General features: G+C 41.5%; 1 protein-coding gene across 4 annotated transcripts in view; it reads right to left on the reverse strand.

Moving 5' to 3' along the window:
• Window positions 1-6,413: 6,413 nt before the first annotated feature.
• The window catches only part of ZBTB44 (zinc finger and BTB domain containing 44), a 51,654-nt gene continuing 43,030 nt past the window's right edge, over window positions 6,414-15,037 (reverse strand). For 3 of the 4 annotated variants that reach the window (XM_059719795.1, XM_059719793.1, XM_059719792.1), the window contains 2 exons: window positions 14,726-15,026; window positions 6,414-12,337 (listed from right to left, as the gene is read on the reverse strand). In XM_059719795.1, coding sequence (XP_059575778.1) covers window positions 12,055-12,337; window positions 14,726-15,026 — 584 coding nt within the window. In that variant the 3' untranslated portion in view covers window positions 6,414-12,054. The remainder of the gene's footprint in view (window positions 12,338-14,725; window positions 15,027-15,037) is intronic. The other variant, XM_059719794.1, reaches the window with a different exon arrangement.

A 15,037-nucleotide genomic window follows, 5' to 3' on the forward strand; every position in this document is an offset into this window, starting at 1 on the left:
CTCTCCCAGAGCTGAACCAGCCTTGTGGTGCTGACAGTATAACAAGCAGCAGCAAAAAGCTGCTTATTAAAGCCACGGCAGTGAACAGCAAGGACTTTGAATACCAGCAGGACAGATCTGCTCAATTGAGCTAAATGGCTACAATGAGAAGAACCACATTTTAGAGGAAACCTGTATCTGAATACAATCACGTATAATACGAGCCATGTATTATTCAAGCAGCTGGAGCTTTCCACTTTGTATTAATTGTCCCTGCTCCCACTGTATGTGTTTCTACCTAATCCACTGATTCTTTATTTGTCCCTCCCCCACAGAGCAATGCATCACCCTTTAAAGGGTTACATGAAGCTACAGGGAAGGGTTTCTGTTTTGTGTTAACTTGGCTGCACCAGACTTTAATAAAGCACCCGTCACAGCTCCTAGCCATGCTGTAGATCAAACTCCTATCATTCTTTTTAAGTCTCCATAGAGAAAAGTGAAGTAAAACGTAAAACTTGACCTTCCAATACTTTATTTCTCAACCCAAGAAATGCTGGAGTCCAAGTGAACTTGCAGTTTTTCCCATCCCAGTAAGAATTCACTGTGATAGGTTAAAGCGTGTGGGAAAGCGCAGGGTAACAGCAAGGGCTGAACGTTTTCATGTTACTCAGTAGCACCGAAGAGCTGCTGTCTGAGCTGCTCAAGACTGGGGCTGATCTAGAGAAACAACATCAGTGACTACTTGCAACTCTCAGCCTATGGAGAGTCTGTAGCTCAGACAGGTTTCACTCCCCTGCAGCCAGGGTATTGCTGGTGGGTGAACCCACCTTCAACACTTCGCCGTAAGGACTACAGAAAGCAACATATGGGTGGATCCCCTTGCCTGGCCCTGATGTATGTAAAACTGGCCACAGCTCTGGATTCTGCAGTTTTTCTTGGTGCTTTGCATATCCGGCCTGTCTCTGAAGCATAGGGAAGCACTTGCTAGGGAAGGATTCGCTGGTGTGGGATGCAGTCCTAGTTGTCTCTCCCCTGCTGTGAGCAGCTAGAGAGGCACCAGTCAGAAGCAGAAAGAAAACAGACAGAGAACAAGCAACCATGGGCTTTTTTTCTATCCCCCAACTCATCCTAAATGTGAGGAATTCCTCAAGTCTATACAGAATGGGTCTTGGGGAGAAAGGTAGCAGCAGTAGGATTTACTGGATGCAGAAAGATCCATCGTCACAAAGCCATGGTCTGGCATTGCTCTGCTACGTTTGCCTGGTGAGGGTACACCGAACCTCAGTGATACTCACACATGCCTGCACAATGCCCTTAGATATGGCTCCAAAACACGCGAGAAGGATGTTGGGCAGTGGCTGCGTTCGGCCTCAGAGCACAGGAAGTCTGCGGTTACACGCCATGCTGCACAACGTAGCAAGTTCAGTACAGCCAGGACTGGGTTTTTGCCATTATAGCCAACAAAATGAGGAACTCTCTTGTGCTCTCTTTATTTGAATGCATTCTCTATTCAAATAGCGATTTGGGGATAGGAAACATTCCTCTCAGAGATATCGAATGATCACCACGCAGCGTACAACAGCCTTGCTGACTTGATTTCCATTAAAGAAAAAGAATCGAGTTTGCCAGATGGTAAACAAAGGGAAACCCACAGAGACACATCATCAGATGGTGCAGATCAGCATGGCTCCACTGAAGTCATCTACTGAAGATCTGGTCTCTGTATGCTAAATAATTATTAAAAGAGGTTTAACCTTTCTTTTAGTAAAAGAAATCAAAATAAAATTAAACTTAAATTACACAGCTGTTCCTTTTCAGACAGAAACCATTGAATCTCTTGGAACAGGGTTGTCCAACTGGTGGGCACAAGGGGTTAATGGGGTCCCTGGGCTCCTAGCCAGCTGCTGCTCCCTGTTTCTCTGGATGATGCTGCAGCCTGGGTCTCCTGCTCCAGGGGCAGCGCAGCCCAGAGCACCAGGGGAGCACATGGCACAGTGCAGTGGGGAGCTGAAGTGGGGGTTGTATGTGTGTGTGTGTGCACGTGTAGGGGCGAGCAGCACGTGTGCACAGGAGGGGGGTGCTACCTGCTCTGTGCAGCGGGGGCGAGCGGGTCCAGCCCGGGGGACTGTGGCTCACGTAGTGCGGCCCATGGGGCCATGGAGAAGCTGGACAGCCTGCCTTGGAGCACAGTAAACAAGAGCTTGCCTTAACACAAATGAAGTTTTTAAGAGCAGCACACTTTATCCAACTGTTTATCAAATCAGCTTTTTCATCCCAGACTCACGTTAAATTTGGAGAAGGTCAACCTGTGCTTTTTTATTATTATGATTATTATTAATTTGAAACATGACAAGTTCCCCAAATGGCTCCTCTTTTTGTTTGGCTTTTTCTTTGACTGTATTAATTTCCATTCAATCAACTGCAAAGTTACATAACAGTTGTTTATAACTGCTGTCACGTCAGCCCTGAGACCGATCACTATAGCTCTGAAGTTACATAAAGATTGGTTGCTCTTTTTTCAAATTGCAGGAAAGATTAAGTCCAAACTTGGAGGGATGTTTTTGTTTTTTAAACCTCTGCTGTCTATTATATAGTGCCTCAATGCCATTTTTCTGTGGAGTCATATTTTACACAGTACATGGATCTGTTTACACACAAGACCTCACCAATAATATAATTCCATGAACCCCTTTAAAAGCTCAAACTTCAAGGGTACTTGAACACACTGCACTCAAATAAAAGCAAGTCAGGGAAGATACTGGCAACAATAAGCCCCAATTCAGCAAAGCTCTTCAGGATGTATAGTGGGCTCCAGTGAGTGCACAATCCCTTGGCCTCCCAAAAGCACTAAGTTTACCAGAACTCAACGTGAATAATGCTAATTGCCTGCACGCACAACCCACTAAGCCTTTTGCACCTTATTGGTACTCAGCACTTCACTTCTCAAAATCTTGAGCCTCGAACAGCAGCCTAAATTTTCGACAGGACCCAGTCAGCTTGCTTTAGAAACCTTGGACTTGCCAGCCTCAAACCAGTTTCACTGATTAGACAGTTAAAGGGATTACAATTACAACAGTGGGATCAAGATTCCCCGATGCACTTAACTCATACACAGGTGACCAACATTTGTTTGAAGATAAGGTACAGGCAGTAGGTGCCACATTAGGCGGTAAAGTAAGTTACGTGCTTTTCTGATCTGCATTTTCTGGGCCAGGACGAGATACAAGAACAAAGAGAAAGATGTTCCCAATTGCAATCCTCTGCCTTACTTTCCCAGGGAGCCAACCCAATGGCATGAAACCCCCCTGCTTTCTGTGGGGAACATCTTTTCTTAGAACTGTCCCTGCTGAAGGTAGATGTAGGTGTGTGGTCCCTCTCCCCCAGCAGAAAAGCTTGTTATAGAATATAGGCAGAGAGCCTTGCTGGAGACAAATTTGTGCCTCAACTGAACTCACTTTCTCTTGCCAAGCTTAGGAAAAGTTCCTAAAGAGGAGGAGGGGGGAATCAAAGTAATAATAGTAAGGGCAAGGTATTGCATAGATACTTCAGCCTCTGGAAAGCTCTTTATTAACTCTTTTCATGATGACTAGAATCAATGCAACAGCAACACCACCTGTTTCTTTCAAGAACATTTTCTTTGGCAAGGGAAGATTTAGACAATTCCACACAGTTTGTAAATCATTCATATTCCTAATGAATGCACATTTGCAGATTCTCTGGGTGAACCTGTATTGAGGGTGGAGTGTAGCTTGTTGAGAGAAGGAGCTGTTCTGATTTCTTTACTAGGTCTTTGATTTCAAATAATGTAGGCAAGAATGTAGGTCTTCCAAAAGAGAACATATGCACCTGGTTGCATAAAATGGGACAGCCGGCTTAACTGGGCTAGCAAAATTAATTCGCCAATATACTTTCACCACTCATACAGGTAGCATTAGCATTATAGGAAGAACAGTTAAATTCAACTTAGGCAGCTCTACACTTAATAGTACTGGACACTAACCACTGAATCAAGCATAGAAATAGAGTGAATGGCTAAGTGACAGCTTTTGCTGTAAATTCATTAACCTTGCACGTCTAAAGAGAGTTCACATTTTTTGTTAGACCAGAAGCAAACAAGTTGCCATGGAGCCCCATTAATAAGTGAACTATGATGACCTGTAGTTTTTGCTCAAAAGGTAGCCGGGGCTGGTGTTATGCAGGGCAGGGTTGATGTCTTGAGCTGTTTAGTGCAAGGGGGTAACAATAAAGCTGAGAAGAAGGAATTCCCCAGGTTGTAACCCTAGCTGTGATAAAGACACCCACACCCTTGTGCCAGTCACTTGCTTATTGAATACCAGCAGCAAAAGGAAAATGCTTAGTTGTCATGAATTGACACTCACAGCAAATAACGGTATCATTATGGTCAATGCTCAGAAGACATATAGTGCTCACTTCACTCTGCCTGTGTGCACTAGGACTGGCCTAAGCAAGCACCCTTTAGCTAATTCACCTACTTCAGCCTTGTTATCCCACGGAGAAGAGAGGTCCAGCGGTAGTTAGGGAGCTAGCCAGGGACTTGGAATATCTCACTTTGCAACATACTTCCTTTGTGACCTTGGTCTTCATCTCTGACTCAGTTTCTCATTGGTGTAAAGGAGATTATCCTCCCCTATCCCGCTGGGGAATAGAAGGATGCTCAGACCATCGGATGAGGGGTGCATACAAGTACCTACACTCGTGAGTACATTGATAGGAGACTATTACAGAAATTTAGGCATACACTGGGAGTGTGGACAGTAGTGATACATTTGGATTCTGAGAACAGGCAAATTCAGCACGTTAGCTCTGTGACAGGAGTGTTTGTACACGGTATTGTATTGGTTTGGGGCACGTGACACTTTGTTCGGGATCACTGCACTGTCCCCCTGCCACACGAATGACTTCGCAGGCTCTAAAGTTCTCCCTTACTCAGGAAGCAAGACCAGAAACATTTCAAAGTCGCCAACTCAGAAAGTTAGTCTGAGCAAAACCTGTACGAAAAACTTCCCATCTCAATTACTGTTGCAATAAAATACAACAAAGATTTAGGTAAGGTCTTCTAAAAGGAAAGTAAGAGCATGGAATATGTAGAACCCAAACCACTTAATCATCCAATCTGAGGCTCAACATGGCTGCTTACCCTGACTCTGGAATCTCACTGGCTTTTCCATTTACTTTTCTAATTCAATTTTCAGATGCTGAACACATCAAGGATTGGATTGCTAGGTTATTCATATTTGGCAATCACACCAGCCTATAACAGGAATGGCAAATATACAGGTTTATGGGTAGAGTTTTAAACATTTCAGCCAAGCAATTACAAAACTACTGCCTTGTCACTTGTTTCCAGTTCCATACAAACCCTGCCAGGGTCTCAGCTCAGCCAGGGAAAGGTGGATCTGCTGGAGGCAGCCCGATTTAAATGCAAAAGTTGACAGAGATGGTAGAGACATAGTTCATGTCCCCTATCTTTAAGTCTCCCTCATAGATAAACTGAGCTCCAATAAGAGACACTGCACTGTTGTTTTAAACATCTGTTTTGACTAATCTGGATATGCTGGTTTCCACTGGCTTTCCATTAGACCAAGCCAATTCAAAAGGGAGCTCCCACCTCCTTTGGCAGAACACAAGCCAGAAGAAAGCAAGAGCCATTAACTAAGGGAAACGTTACACATATTGGAAAGTCAAAGGGTGTCAGGTACTTTATTCTTAATGCTCTTTACTCATGCAACCTGTAAAATCACCCACTATTACTTTGTTTAAATGTACCGTCTGTCTAGAAAGAACTTGGACACACTGGGCACGTCTACACAAGACATTTACTGTGGAGTTGCCCAAGGCTGGAGTAAATTAATAAACTTCACAGCAGGTTAGTACTTGTAAATACAAATACTATTCTGAAGTGGAGTTTTTTTTTTTTTTTACTATACAGCAACACACGGGTAGATAGTGAAGGGGCTGGCTGGGGTATGAGGGTGCTTCAGTTTGAGGGCTGCCTGCCAGCTAGGTCCGCACTGAAGCACTCTCGTGTCCCAGCCAGCCTCTCCGCAGCATGCTGAGCTGGGTCGGAACAGCCCTGGGCTGGCAGGCTGACCCCCTGGACCCCTTGCCAGCTGGGGCTACTCCGACCCAGCTCAATGCGTTGTGGACAGAGGTGCACATTCAAACGTGGTGCCCAGGAGCAATACACACTGGCACAATACGCACGAGTTTATTGCTTCAAATCAATTGCATCGGTAGACGTGCCCAGAGAGCTCCTACCTTACTTAATTTCTTTGAGCCAAAGCCAGCCCTAACGTCAGAGCCTGCAACTGCACTGCGGGAATTGCACCAGTCCACAACACAGCTGAATCTGGTTGTCTGTCTGTACTGCAAGACATACCGGTAGGGTTAAAAAATGACACAGAGCAAGTATGTACTCCATAAAACATTAATATTTTAATGAAAAATCTTAGCTTCATGTTTCTATCCAAAGACACTCAAAACTAGTTTTTCTCCCCACTTATTTTTGACCTATAATGTGACCAATTTGGAGATTTTTTTGTATTTTAAAACAGTTTTTTTTTTAAAGATTAAACAACCAGGCTAGCAAAAAGGTACCCAATACATACTTTTCTTATATCAAACAAGCTAGTATTTCAGTACAATATAACTATACAGAATATATACATTACACATATGATCACAAAGCAAACACTACAGGCTCAGAACAGATTTGAAAAAACATGATATTCACATTGATTACAATAACTCTAAAAATGATTGTAACGTTGAAACGGCACTTAGTTTACAAAAAAGATCACAAAAATATATATAGCCACCAAGAACTATGGTTCCTGAAAAATACTAATAGCCAGATAGTATTATATAAAATGTGAAGTGTATTTAAACATCGTATACATTAAAAAACAAAACCAAAACCAAAAAACAATTCTGTTAAGTCAATAAACATGCCAAGTAATCTAGCTGTGGCCAGCATCAACAAGAGAAGCTGTACTGTGTATGAGATGACAACTGGATATACGGCTGGTGACTGGAGACTGGCACAGTTAAGGGGGTTGCACTGTTACTAAAATGCACAAAGAAGCCCAACGATAATTTAATTCACATTTTTCCTCCATCTTTTACCCTCTCCCCTTCCAAGAGTTCCACCAAAGGCCAGTGCCCAGAGTCAAGGCACTGCAAAAGGAGGGTAAAGAAGCCACCCAGGACTTTTTTGTAGCCAGGGCTATAGTCAGAATATCAACAGCATGCATCAGTGAAACAAAATGGTCAGTCAAAAATCACTCCTCTGGGGATTTTAGCAACCCTCAGGAAGACTGGTTACAGTGTCCACACAGGCTGGCAGCACCAGAAACTGATTCAATTTTCTCTTTAGTGTAATCAGATCTGCAGGTGAGCCCTGTGGGGTACTGAATTACTATGGTAACACATACTGAGTTAACAAAAACCCAGAGCTTCATTTGAACAACTGTCATTGCATTACAAAAATTCACATTTGTTTTATGGTATAGTCCCTATGGAAATTCTGCACCAACTCTATTTGCTGGTGATGTGTGATGTGGCTGATGCACAGCCTGACTTTGATCATCTTCTCTGTGAATAAGATGCTATGGAGCTGACTATGCCTATAACGAGCTGAGAATCCTCCAAAACTGGGATTTCCTTTGTAAGAAAAATACAAAGTGAACTTATTTGAATGGAGTTTGATATTCTTTATGCTGATGGGGTGAGAGTAGCACTTTCTGCTGCCTGCCACGGACCTAGGACCAGAGGTTGCTCCTAAGCAAATCTACACAGGTTGCACAAAGCCACAGCTCTCCCAATGCATGTAAGATGCTACAGGACATTCAGCATATGTCCTAAAAAGAGGCTGGCAATAGTCTTATGCTCTAATGTCCTGGGGCTGGACTGGAAAACAAGCAACCAAGTAGTGATTGAAGCCCTCATAAAAGAACTTAAAACCACATCTTAAAAACGATAATATTTATCCCGTGAGGAACACAGGGATTATAGTTTTATAAAATATATTTTTACTGCACTGGCAGCTATTACTTTTTATTTTAAAAAGCTGTAATTCACACCTTCTAGACTCAAGATACACATGAACCCAGAACCATATTAAAAGACCTAGTCAAACTAATCTCTCAGTATGAGAGACTCAACCATTTCATCTGCCAGTCAGACAACCCAAGTCAAACCATAGTGAGAAAGCCAAGCCATTGGGAATATGATGCTTTTTAACCAGGTGATAAGGAAAACGATGCATTTGTTGCAGGGAATTGACACTCCATACAATACCTGCAGGAAGTTTAAGCTTCTCAGTGAGAAAGTAGCACCTTGGATATCAATGGAAGCTGTGTGTGCATGTATGCATCCTAACAGACCCGGATGCTCTCCTGGCACAGCTGAAACAGCCACCCCTGGCTCCTTCTCCTCTGTGTGTGAAAGGGACAGTCTGTCTGTCCCTTCCCCAAAATCTCCCATTTGGTAGGGTGCTCAGACAAAATATTTTTCTCCTCCCCTCCCCTAACAGAACTGTCCTACACAATACGAAGAGGATAAAGATCCAGTACAGTTCCCAGAATTTCACAGAAAGGGACCTCACGAGAGACCATCTAGTCCAACCAGGGATTGAACCTAGGACCTTGGTGTCATTAGCACCACACTCAAGCAACCGAGCCAATCCTTCTTGCCCCCAAGCAGCAGAACCGTTTGCTCTGTGGCAGCTGAGACCCTGCATTTGCAAGGTAGCAGCAGAGGAAAAGTTCTCTCTCTAAATGTGCAGAGTACTGCTGGACACAAGAAATAGATGCAAAAGCAAAAGGCGGTCAAACTACTTTGTGAATACATCTAGAGAATATGCACTGTTTTAAAAGCTGCTGCAACGGATTCTACTGCTTTCAGGAAACAAAATTTCCCTCTCTTGGAAAGATATTAAATAACTTACTCGTCAATGAAAATACAAATGCATTCCTAAGAAAAAAATTTATGGGAAAAACAGTACAGGAATCAAATGTTGGCATTCACGTGTTGAATGGAATTTATGTATTAGGCTTAATCCCTTGTGTTGTCTAAGGCACACTTCTTTTAGCTTACTTAGGCATTTAGCTTGTTCAGTCTGGAATCTAAATATCCAGCAGTAAAGCCTGATTTAAAATGCTCTAATATTTTACCTCTCCTGTGAGAGGCATTAGCACTCCAAAGAACTATGCATTTCCAGAATGTCAAAAAACAGAAAAATGAAACAAGATTTACATTTCACTTGTATTCAATTCTTTGGAGAAGTGACACAAACTAACAGGAAACAATTACAAATGCCAAAAACACCAAAAATATTTATTGCTCTGACTAAGCGTGAACTGTACTGTTCCCTCAATTGACTCAGAGATTTAAAATAGTGAAAAAATTAAGCTTTCACACCAACATTAGGGGTTTTGGTATGACAACGTAAAATACACTGCAGTGAACAGTGGGCCAGTGACTCACCTGGCACCGAGGCACTGACAATAACTATACTCCTGTCTTTCTCTGGAAGAACAGGTTAGAGCTATAATAGTCCTTGTAGTAGGTTTTCATGCATTCTCTATAGTATTCAGAAAGTAGTTTATCTTCTGATACAAAATTTATCTAAGGTGCATTTATTTTGCATTTGCACATCTCGCAATCATTAATTATGTGCTGTGACACATTTTTTACTGGGTGGAAACCATCTGTTTGTGGCAGAAGGAATAGGTCCAGTCATGTTTGAGGCGATAAACAATTCATTACACATTATACTCATGGGACATCTGGAAAATCTGAGTGTGCATATCTACCTAACTGTTTTTTGTATTATGACTAAATAAAAATTCCCACGTATGGGGACGAAAGACACCACACACATGAATTCAGTACCACCATACCACTAACAGTCAAGATAAAGTAGGAAATGGGGAGAGAGGAATTTTAGCATGTATTTTTTTTGTGTGTGTTCATGGTTTTTTTTAATACAGAAACTGGAAGCGGAAGAGAGGTGGCCTTTTGATTCGTCCCTTTCAACAGATACTGGGCTATTTCTTAGTACAGTACCTTGAAAAAAATTATTATTTTCCTTCCAACCTCTTTACAAAAGACTTAGAGTTAGATACACAAGATGAACTGCAGCCGAGAAATTCTCTGCAGCACGTTTCCTAAAAAGCCTTCAGATCTGACAGATAAAACTTAGCTTTGTAAGGTGGAAAAAGCAGAATCTCAAATGTATGTGTTTTGCTTAACATAAAAGAGAAAACTTGTTAAAAGTCTGTTAACACTGAAGCCTTTTAAGATCATACCAGAATGCAGTAAGCTAAATCTTGATAAATGTGGAGTTTGACATCACTGTACATTTTACAGAGCTATAGAAACATTAGAGCTGCCTACCTCCCCATGCAAATCAATCTTGTGATCTAACCTTTGCACCTCCTCACTGGTTCTTCAATATCAACCTTTAGGCTTCTTATTCAGTTTGATGTTTGTGTGAGAGGGACTTAATACCAAGAGCATCTGACCCATGCCCTTGGAGTAGCAGGGTCAGGTAATGCTTATTCTGAGCATGCCATGAGTTGTAAGGACAGCTCTTTGTGCATCAAACCAGAATTAATTAAATCAGCAGCCAAAAAAAAAATCTTAAAACAATTCCTAATCTAAATTTCTAAGTTTACTATAGCCCAAACTGCCTGCAACAAAATGATAATCACTGCTTTGAGAATCCCATGGTCTAAATTTATCGTCTTTTCTAAATCAGGAAAAATGAAATTGCAAATCTTTCAATTTATTGCTTGCTTGAGCTGTGCATGTAGCTGGAGTAATGGCCTTTAATAAACCAACTTGGCAAGGGTTTAAAATGTTTTGGAACAGGAACAATTTATCATTGCTATATAGGCTTTTTGTAAACAACCCCCCTGTTGGGTTAGAAAGTTGGCCTCTAAAGTGAATAAATTGCTTGTTTTGTCCAAAATAGGCTAATAAAAGTCCCAGAAAGTATACATGCATATGTATAAACATAAAAGTGTACAATAATACACAGAAGATCTCATTTTTTTCCCTTCTGTAAACTCTCTCTAACCAGCTTTTGGAGATTAGTGAAAAAGAAACATAGTAAATGCAATAAAGGAACGTGACTAAGGCTGCAACAGTCTAGGTAAGGTTTAAGAATTTTAGTTGGGAAAACTTCCATTTTTTCAAACGTGGTTCCCTTTATCAGAAGATACAGTGATGAGATATTTGTCAGGTCTGAATGGATTTATACCTTTCAATCACCTCCAATTCATTATGCATCATTAGATGTTTCCTGACAGAATATTTCTATGCCTTACCCCATATAAGCAAATTTGGGTAGGTTGTTTGAATGAGCAGTTTCTAAAAAAAGTGGAATATCAGAAGTAGGAGTACCTGGCTTGACAGAACTGAATTTGTCAAAACTGATTCATCAGAGATTGTAACAGGGACAATGTATTTTTAATAGGGTGGTACTGGGACTTTCAGAAATGCTTACCATACCCCCAAAAAGGGGGTTACAGTAAGTGCTTTGAAAAACAGCAGGCACAAAGATAGGAAGTGTCAGATTATAAAATGAGGATTAAAATGTCCACTCAAAACTTAGTCAAAAGTGATTAGCAACTGATTTCCAATGCGTCCTTGTGTTTGCCATTTTAAAACAATGTCCTCTGTTTTGTTTTTTTTTCCTTTTTACCAGAGGGTCTGCAGAAGCATGAGAAACGTAATGAGCTGTACTGACTGCGGAAAAAGAAACGATTAAAAGTGATTCAAATTGGTTGGTTCTTCTTTAGAAGTGTATCACAGTTTCTATGAAGTTCAGTCGGGATCTTTTTGTGCATTCAGTCTTAAGTATTTTCACAGAAGTGATCATTCAGTCATGAAAAATAATGTAACATCTGTTGCAGTTTTCTGTTTAAAGTGTAGCTTACAAAGTAAAAAGGGAAAATCTCCCCACTTTCATTTTAAAAAATTAAATTAAAATGTACAGGACCAAACACAGGCACTTTCCAAAGAACAAATATGTAACCAAACCATGAATTATTCAATAGTAATCGATGACAGCTCCGATTTCGGGGGGTCACCTGGGGCTGCCTCAGCACTGGCATTAGTCTTTGGCTGCTCTGGCACGTCTTCCTCCTTCTCTGCCAACCCACCCAGAGACCCCAAGGGGAAAGTGCTTTCACAATTCTGAGTCGACGAGACCTGCGAAATGACAGGCATTTGGACTGAGGAGTTGCTTTCAAAACCATGCTCTCCTAGCTCATACTGCCCAAGGGTCTCTTCTTGTTCCTGGTTTAAGTAGTCCGGTACTAGGAAATCACTAGAGAGGGGCAAAGGACAGAAGAGAATGTTATTTTTTTTTCAAAGAAACACCAGATACAGTTTTGCTCCCCACTGCATTGCACAGGGAAAAAAGTAACTAGTATCACACCGTGCCAACACGTTAATAAGGACATGCTTCAGTAAGTGTTGTTAACTTAGTTCTCATTTACGTTTACAGAGAAGCTATGCTAGGATACCTACAATTTTGCACTGCTTTTACAGCCATACTTCCTGCAAGGCAACTTCATACCTAGGTTTGATCCCCCTGATAAGGATGGGAGTTCACGGATACTGAGGTTCTGCTTTTAGTGCTGGGGAAGGTGAGAGTCTATCCAATCTCTGCAGTGGGAGGTGGGAATACCACTGAGTTCTCAACAGCCTTCCCTTTTAGGGGAGACAGGCTATCAACAAAAGTAAAGAAGGATAAGGAAGGAGCTCTTGGGCTGGGACTAGGGGACAACAGTGGAACAACAGTATGCCAACAGCAAGCAACAAGCAGAGAATAACCCCGAGTGACACCCACTGCGCCAAGTCGAGCTGAATGTCCAACAGCCCTGGAGACTGAAATCAGTGGAACGCAGCACTGACAACAGGTCAAACTTTCCCCATGCTGCCTTAACAGTAATTCGGGAGGACTGTTCTGGGGACACTGAAGCTAGTTCTGCTTCTGTGGTTAACCTGGTAAACTACAACTACAGATGACAGCTGTGAAGGTGTTTTTCATACCACTGACACCTATCCTGTTACTAAACAGAGGACCGAACTTCATTTTCTCCCCAGAGTCATCCATTCATGGTCTGTTTTGGCACAATAGCTCTATAGATAATTGTCAGCAGCAGGGTGCTGAAATGTGCTCGGAAGAAATCTATTGAAAACCCATTACCAACATTTTCAGAGCGCAGGCCGAGAGCATGATGAAAATTTTTTCTGTGGATGTTTGACATCAGATATATTTATGCGTGAAGCCCCTGACTACAGCCAAAGAAGCAGAGGCACGCTTGAGTTTTAACGTGCAGTCCACTGCAAAAGGAGTGGATGCTACATCAATGGTATCTGAGATCCAATACCCTTTTTTACTTCTGCATGAGAGGATGCGCATTCCAAATCTAACAGGCAACAGGATAATAACCTATCCTACCACATCAATTTGCATTTTCAAACTAAAAAGAACAATACATTGCTAAAAGGAACATGTTTTAGTCTATTCAACAACAAAAGAATATACCGAACACCACATCGTCTAGCACAAGTGGCACCCTCCCAGAACTGTACACTCCAGCAGGTATTGAACCTTTGGACTTTTCAGATATGTATATTTTAGGGGAAAAGAGCCAACAAGCAAATATTTCCTGATTGCTGTTTATTTTGAGTTCTTTGGTTCTTCATCACTTGGATAATAACCAAATGTAACAAAGTATTGAAACCTTATGTATGACAAAAAGATAACATCTAGAAAATGCCTCATCTCATCACTGGGGAACTTTAGTTGCTACAATATTATGAATAAATTTACAATGGGTTTCTTTAAAAACCTCAATAAAAAGCCAACTTCATACATACACTATCCCTTGTGAAGGATTTTTTTAAAGTGTAATTTTGTTCCCAAGCTTTATCATTTGATGGTACTGAGGTCTCTCCCTACCCTGAGTTCTCTTCATTCACTTGCATTTTTAACCCTCTATTTAAAAAAAAAAAAAAAAGTCTTTTTAACAAAGATTTATCCTATGTCATTGTGATATGACTGTCAGCTTGAGCCCACAAAATGCACCCAGAGGCCTTTTTAAGTACTTTAAGTTACACGTTTGTCTGGTAAACCAATTTTGTTCTACCTAAACAACAAGAAATGTGCAGTAGGTCTACATGATCAACAGGACAGACATCTTAAAATGTGATTTTTTACTGGTTAATAATCCTAGAAGGAAGAACAGTGAAGATTATATATATGACCACCTAGAGTCACGCAGTCTCACACCAGAATATCCTCCCCTCGATAAAAATTACTAAAATAAAATCAGTGAACGTCTCGCATAATGGACAAGCCAAACTTTTTCATATATTGTCATCAAATTATTTATAAAATCCCACAAACATTAGTACACACTTAGCACCATAAACTTCCTTATGATTACTACAGGAAAAGGAAGGAAGGAGCCTAGTCACCACAAAGAAATCTGTACATAAAACTGGATACTTCAATGCCTTAGAATATAGGTTACACACACACACTAAAAAAGCAGATCAGAGATAACAGATAGTGGTGCAAGAGTGAATGTGACAGCAATTAGCTGGCAACCTGATGAGAGGCGCAGCAGGCTGCCCTGAAAGCAGGAAGAGATGGTTTAGAAAAAGCAAGTTTCCCCTGTTAGATTTTTGTTGTGCACCTCACCTGCTCTGGAAGTAGTTTGCTAGCTCTGATGCTTCATGGTTCAGACTCCGCAGGTGAACGATTAAATTTCCAGAGTTGGTGAACATGGCGCCACATGTTTTGCACTCGTAAATCCGAGGCTTGCGGATAATATGCCGGGAAACCCGCATGTGGTGTTTATATTCCCCGAAGGAAGTGAAAGTGGCACTACATATCTGGCACCGGAAACAGCGTTTACCTTCGTGCTTCAGGCGATGCATCTTTAACGAGTAAGCTCGGGTGAACTTTTTCCCACAACGGTCACACTGAAATGGTTTAATGCCTGCAGGAAGA

This window comes from Alligator mississippiensis, chromosome 16 (assembly GCF_030867095.1).
Source record: "Alligator mississippiensis isolate rAllMis1 chromosome 16, rAllMis1, whole genome shotgun sequence".
NCBI lineage: Eukaryota > Metazoa > Chordata > Crocodylia > Alligatoridae > Alligator > Alligator mississippiensis.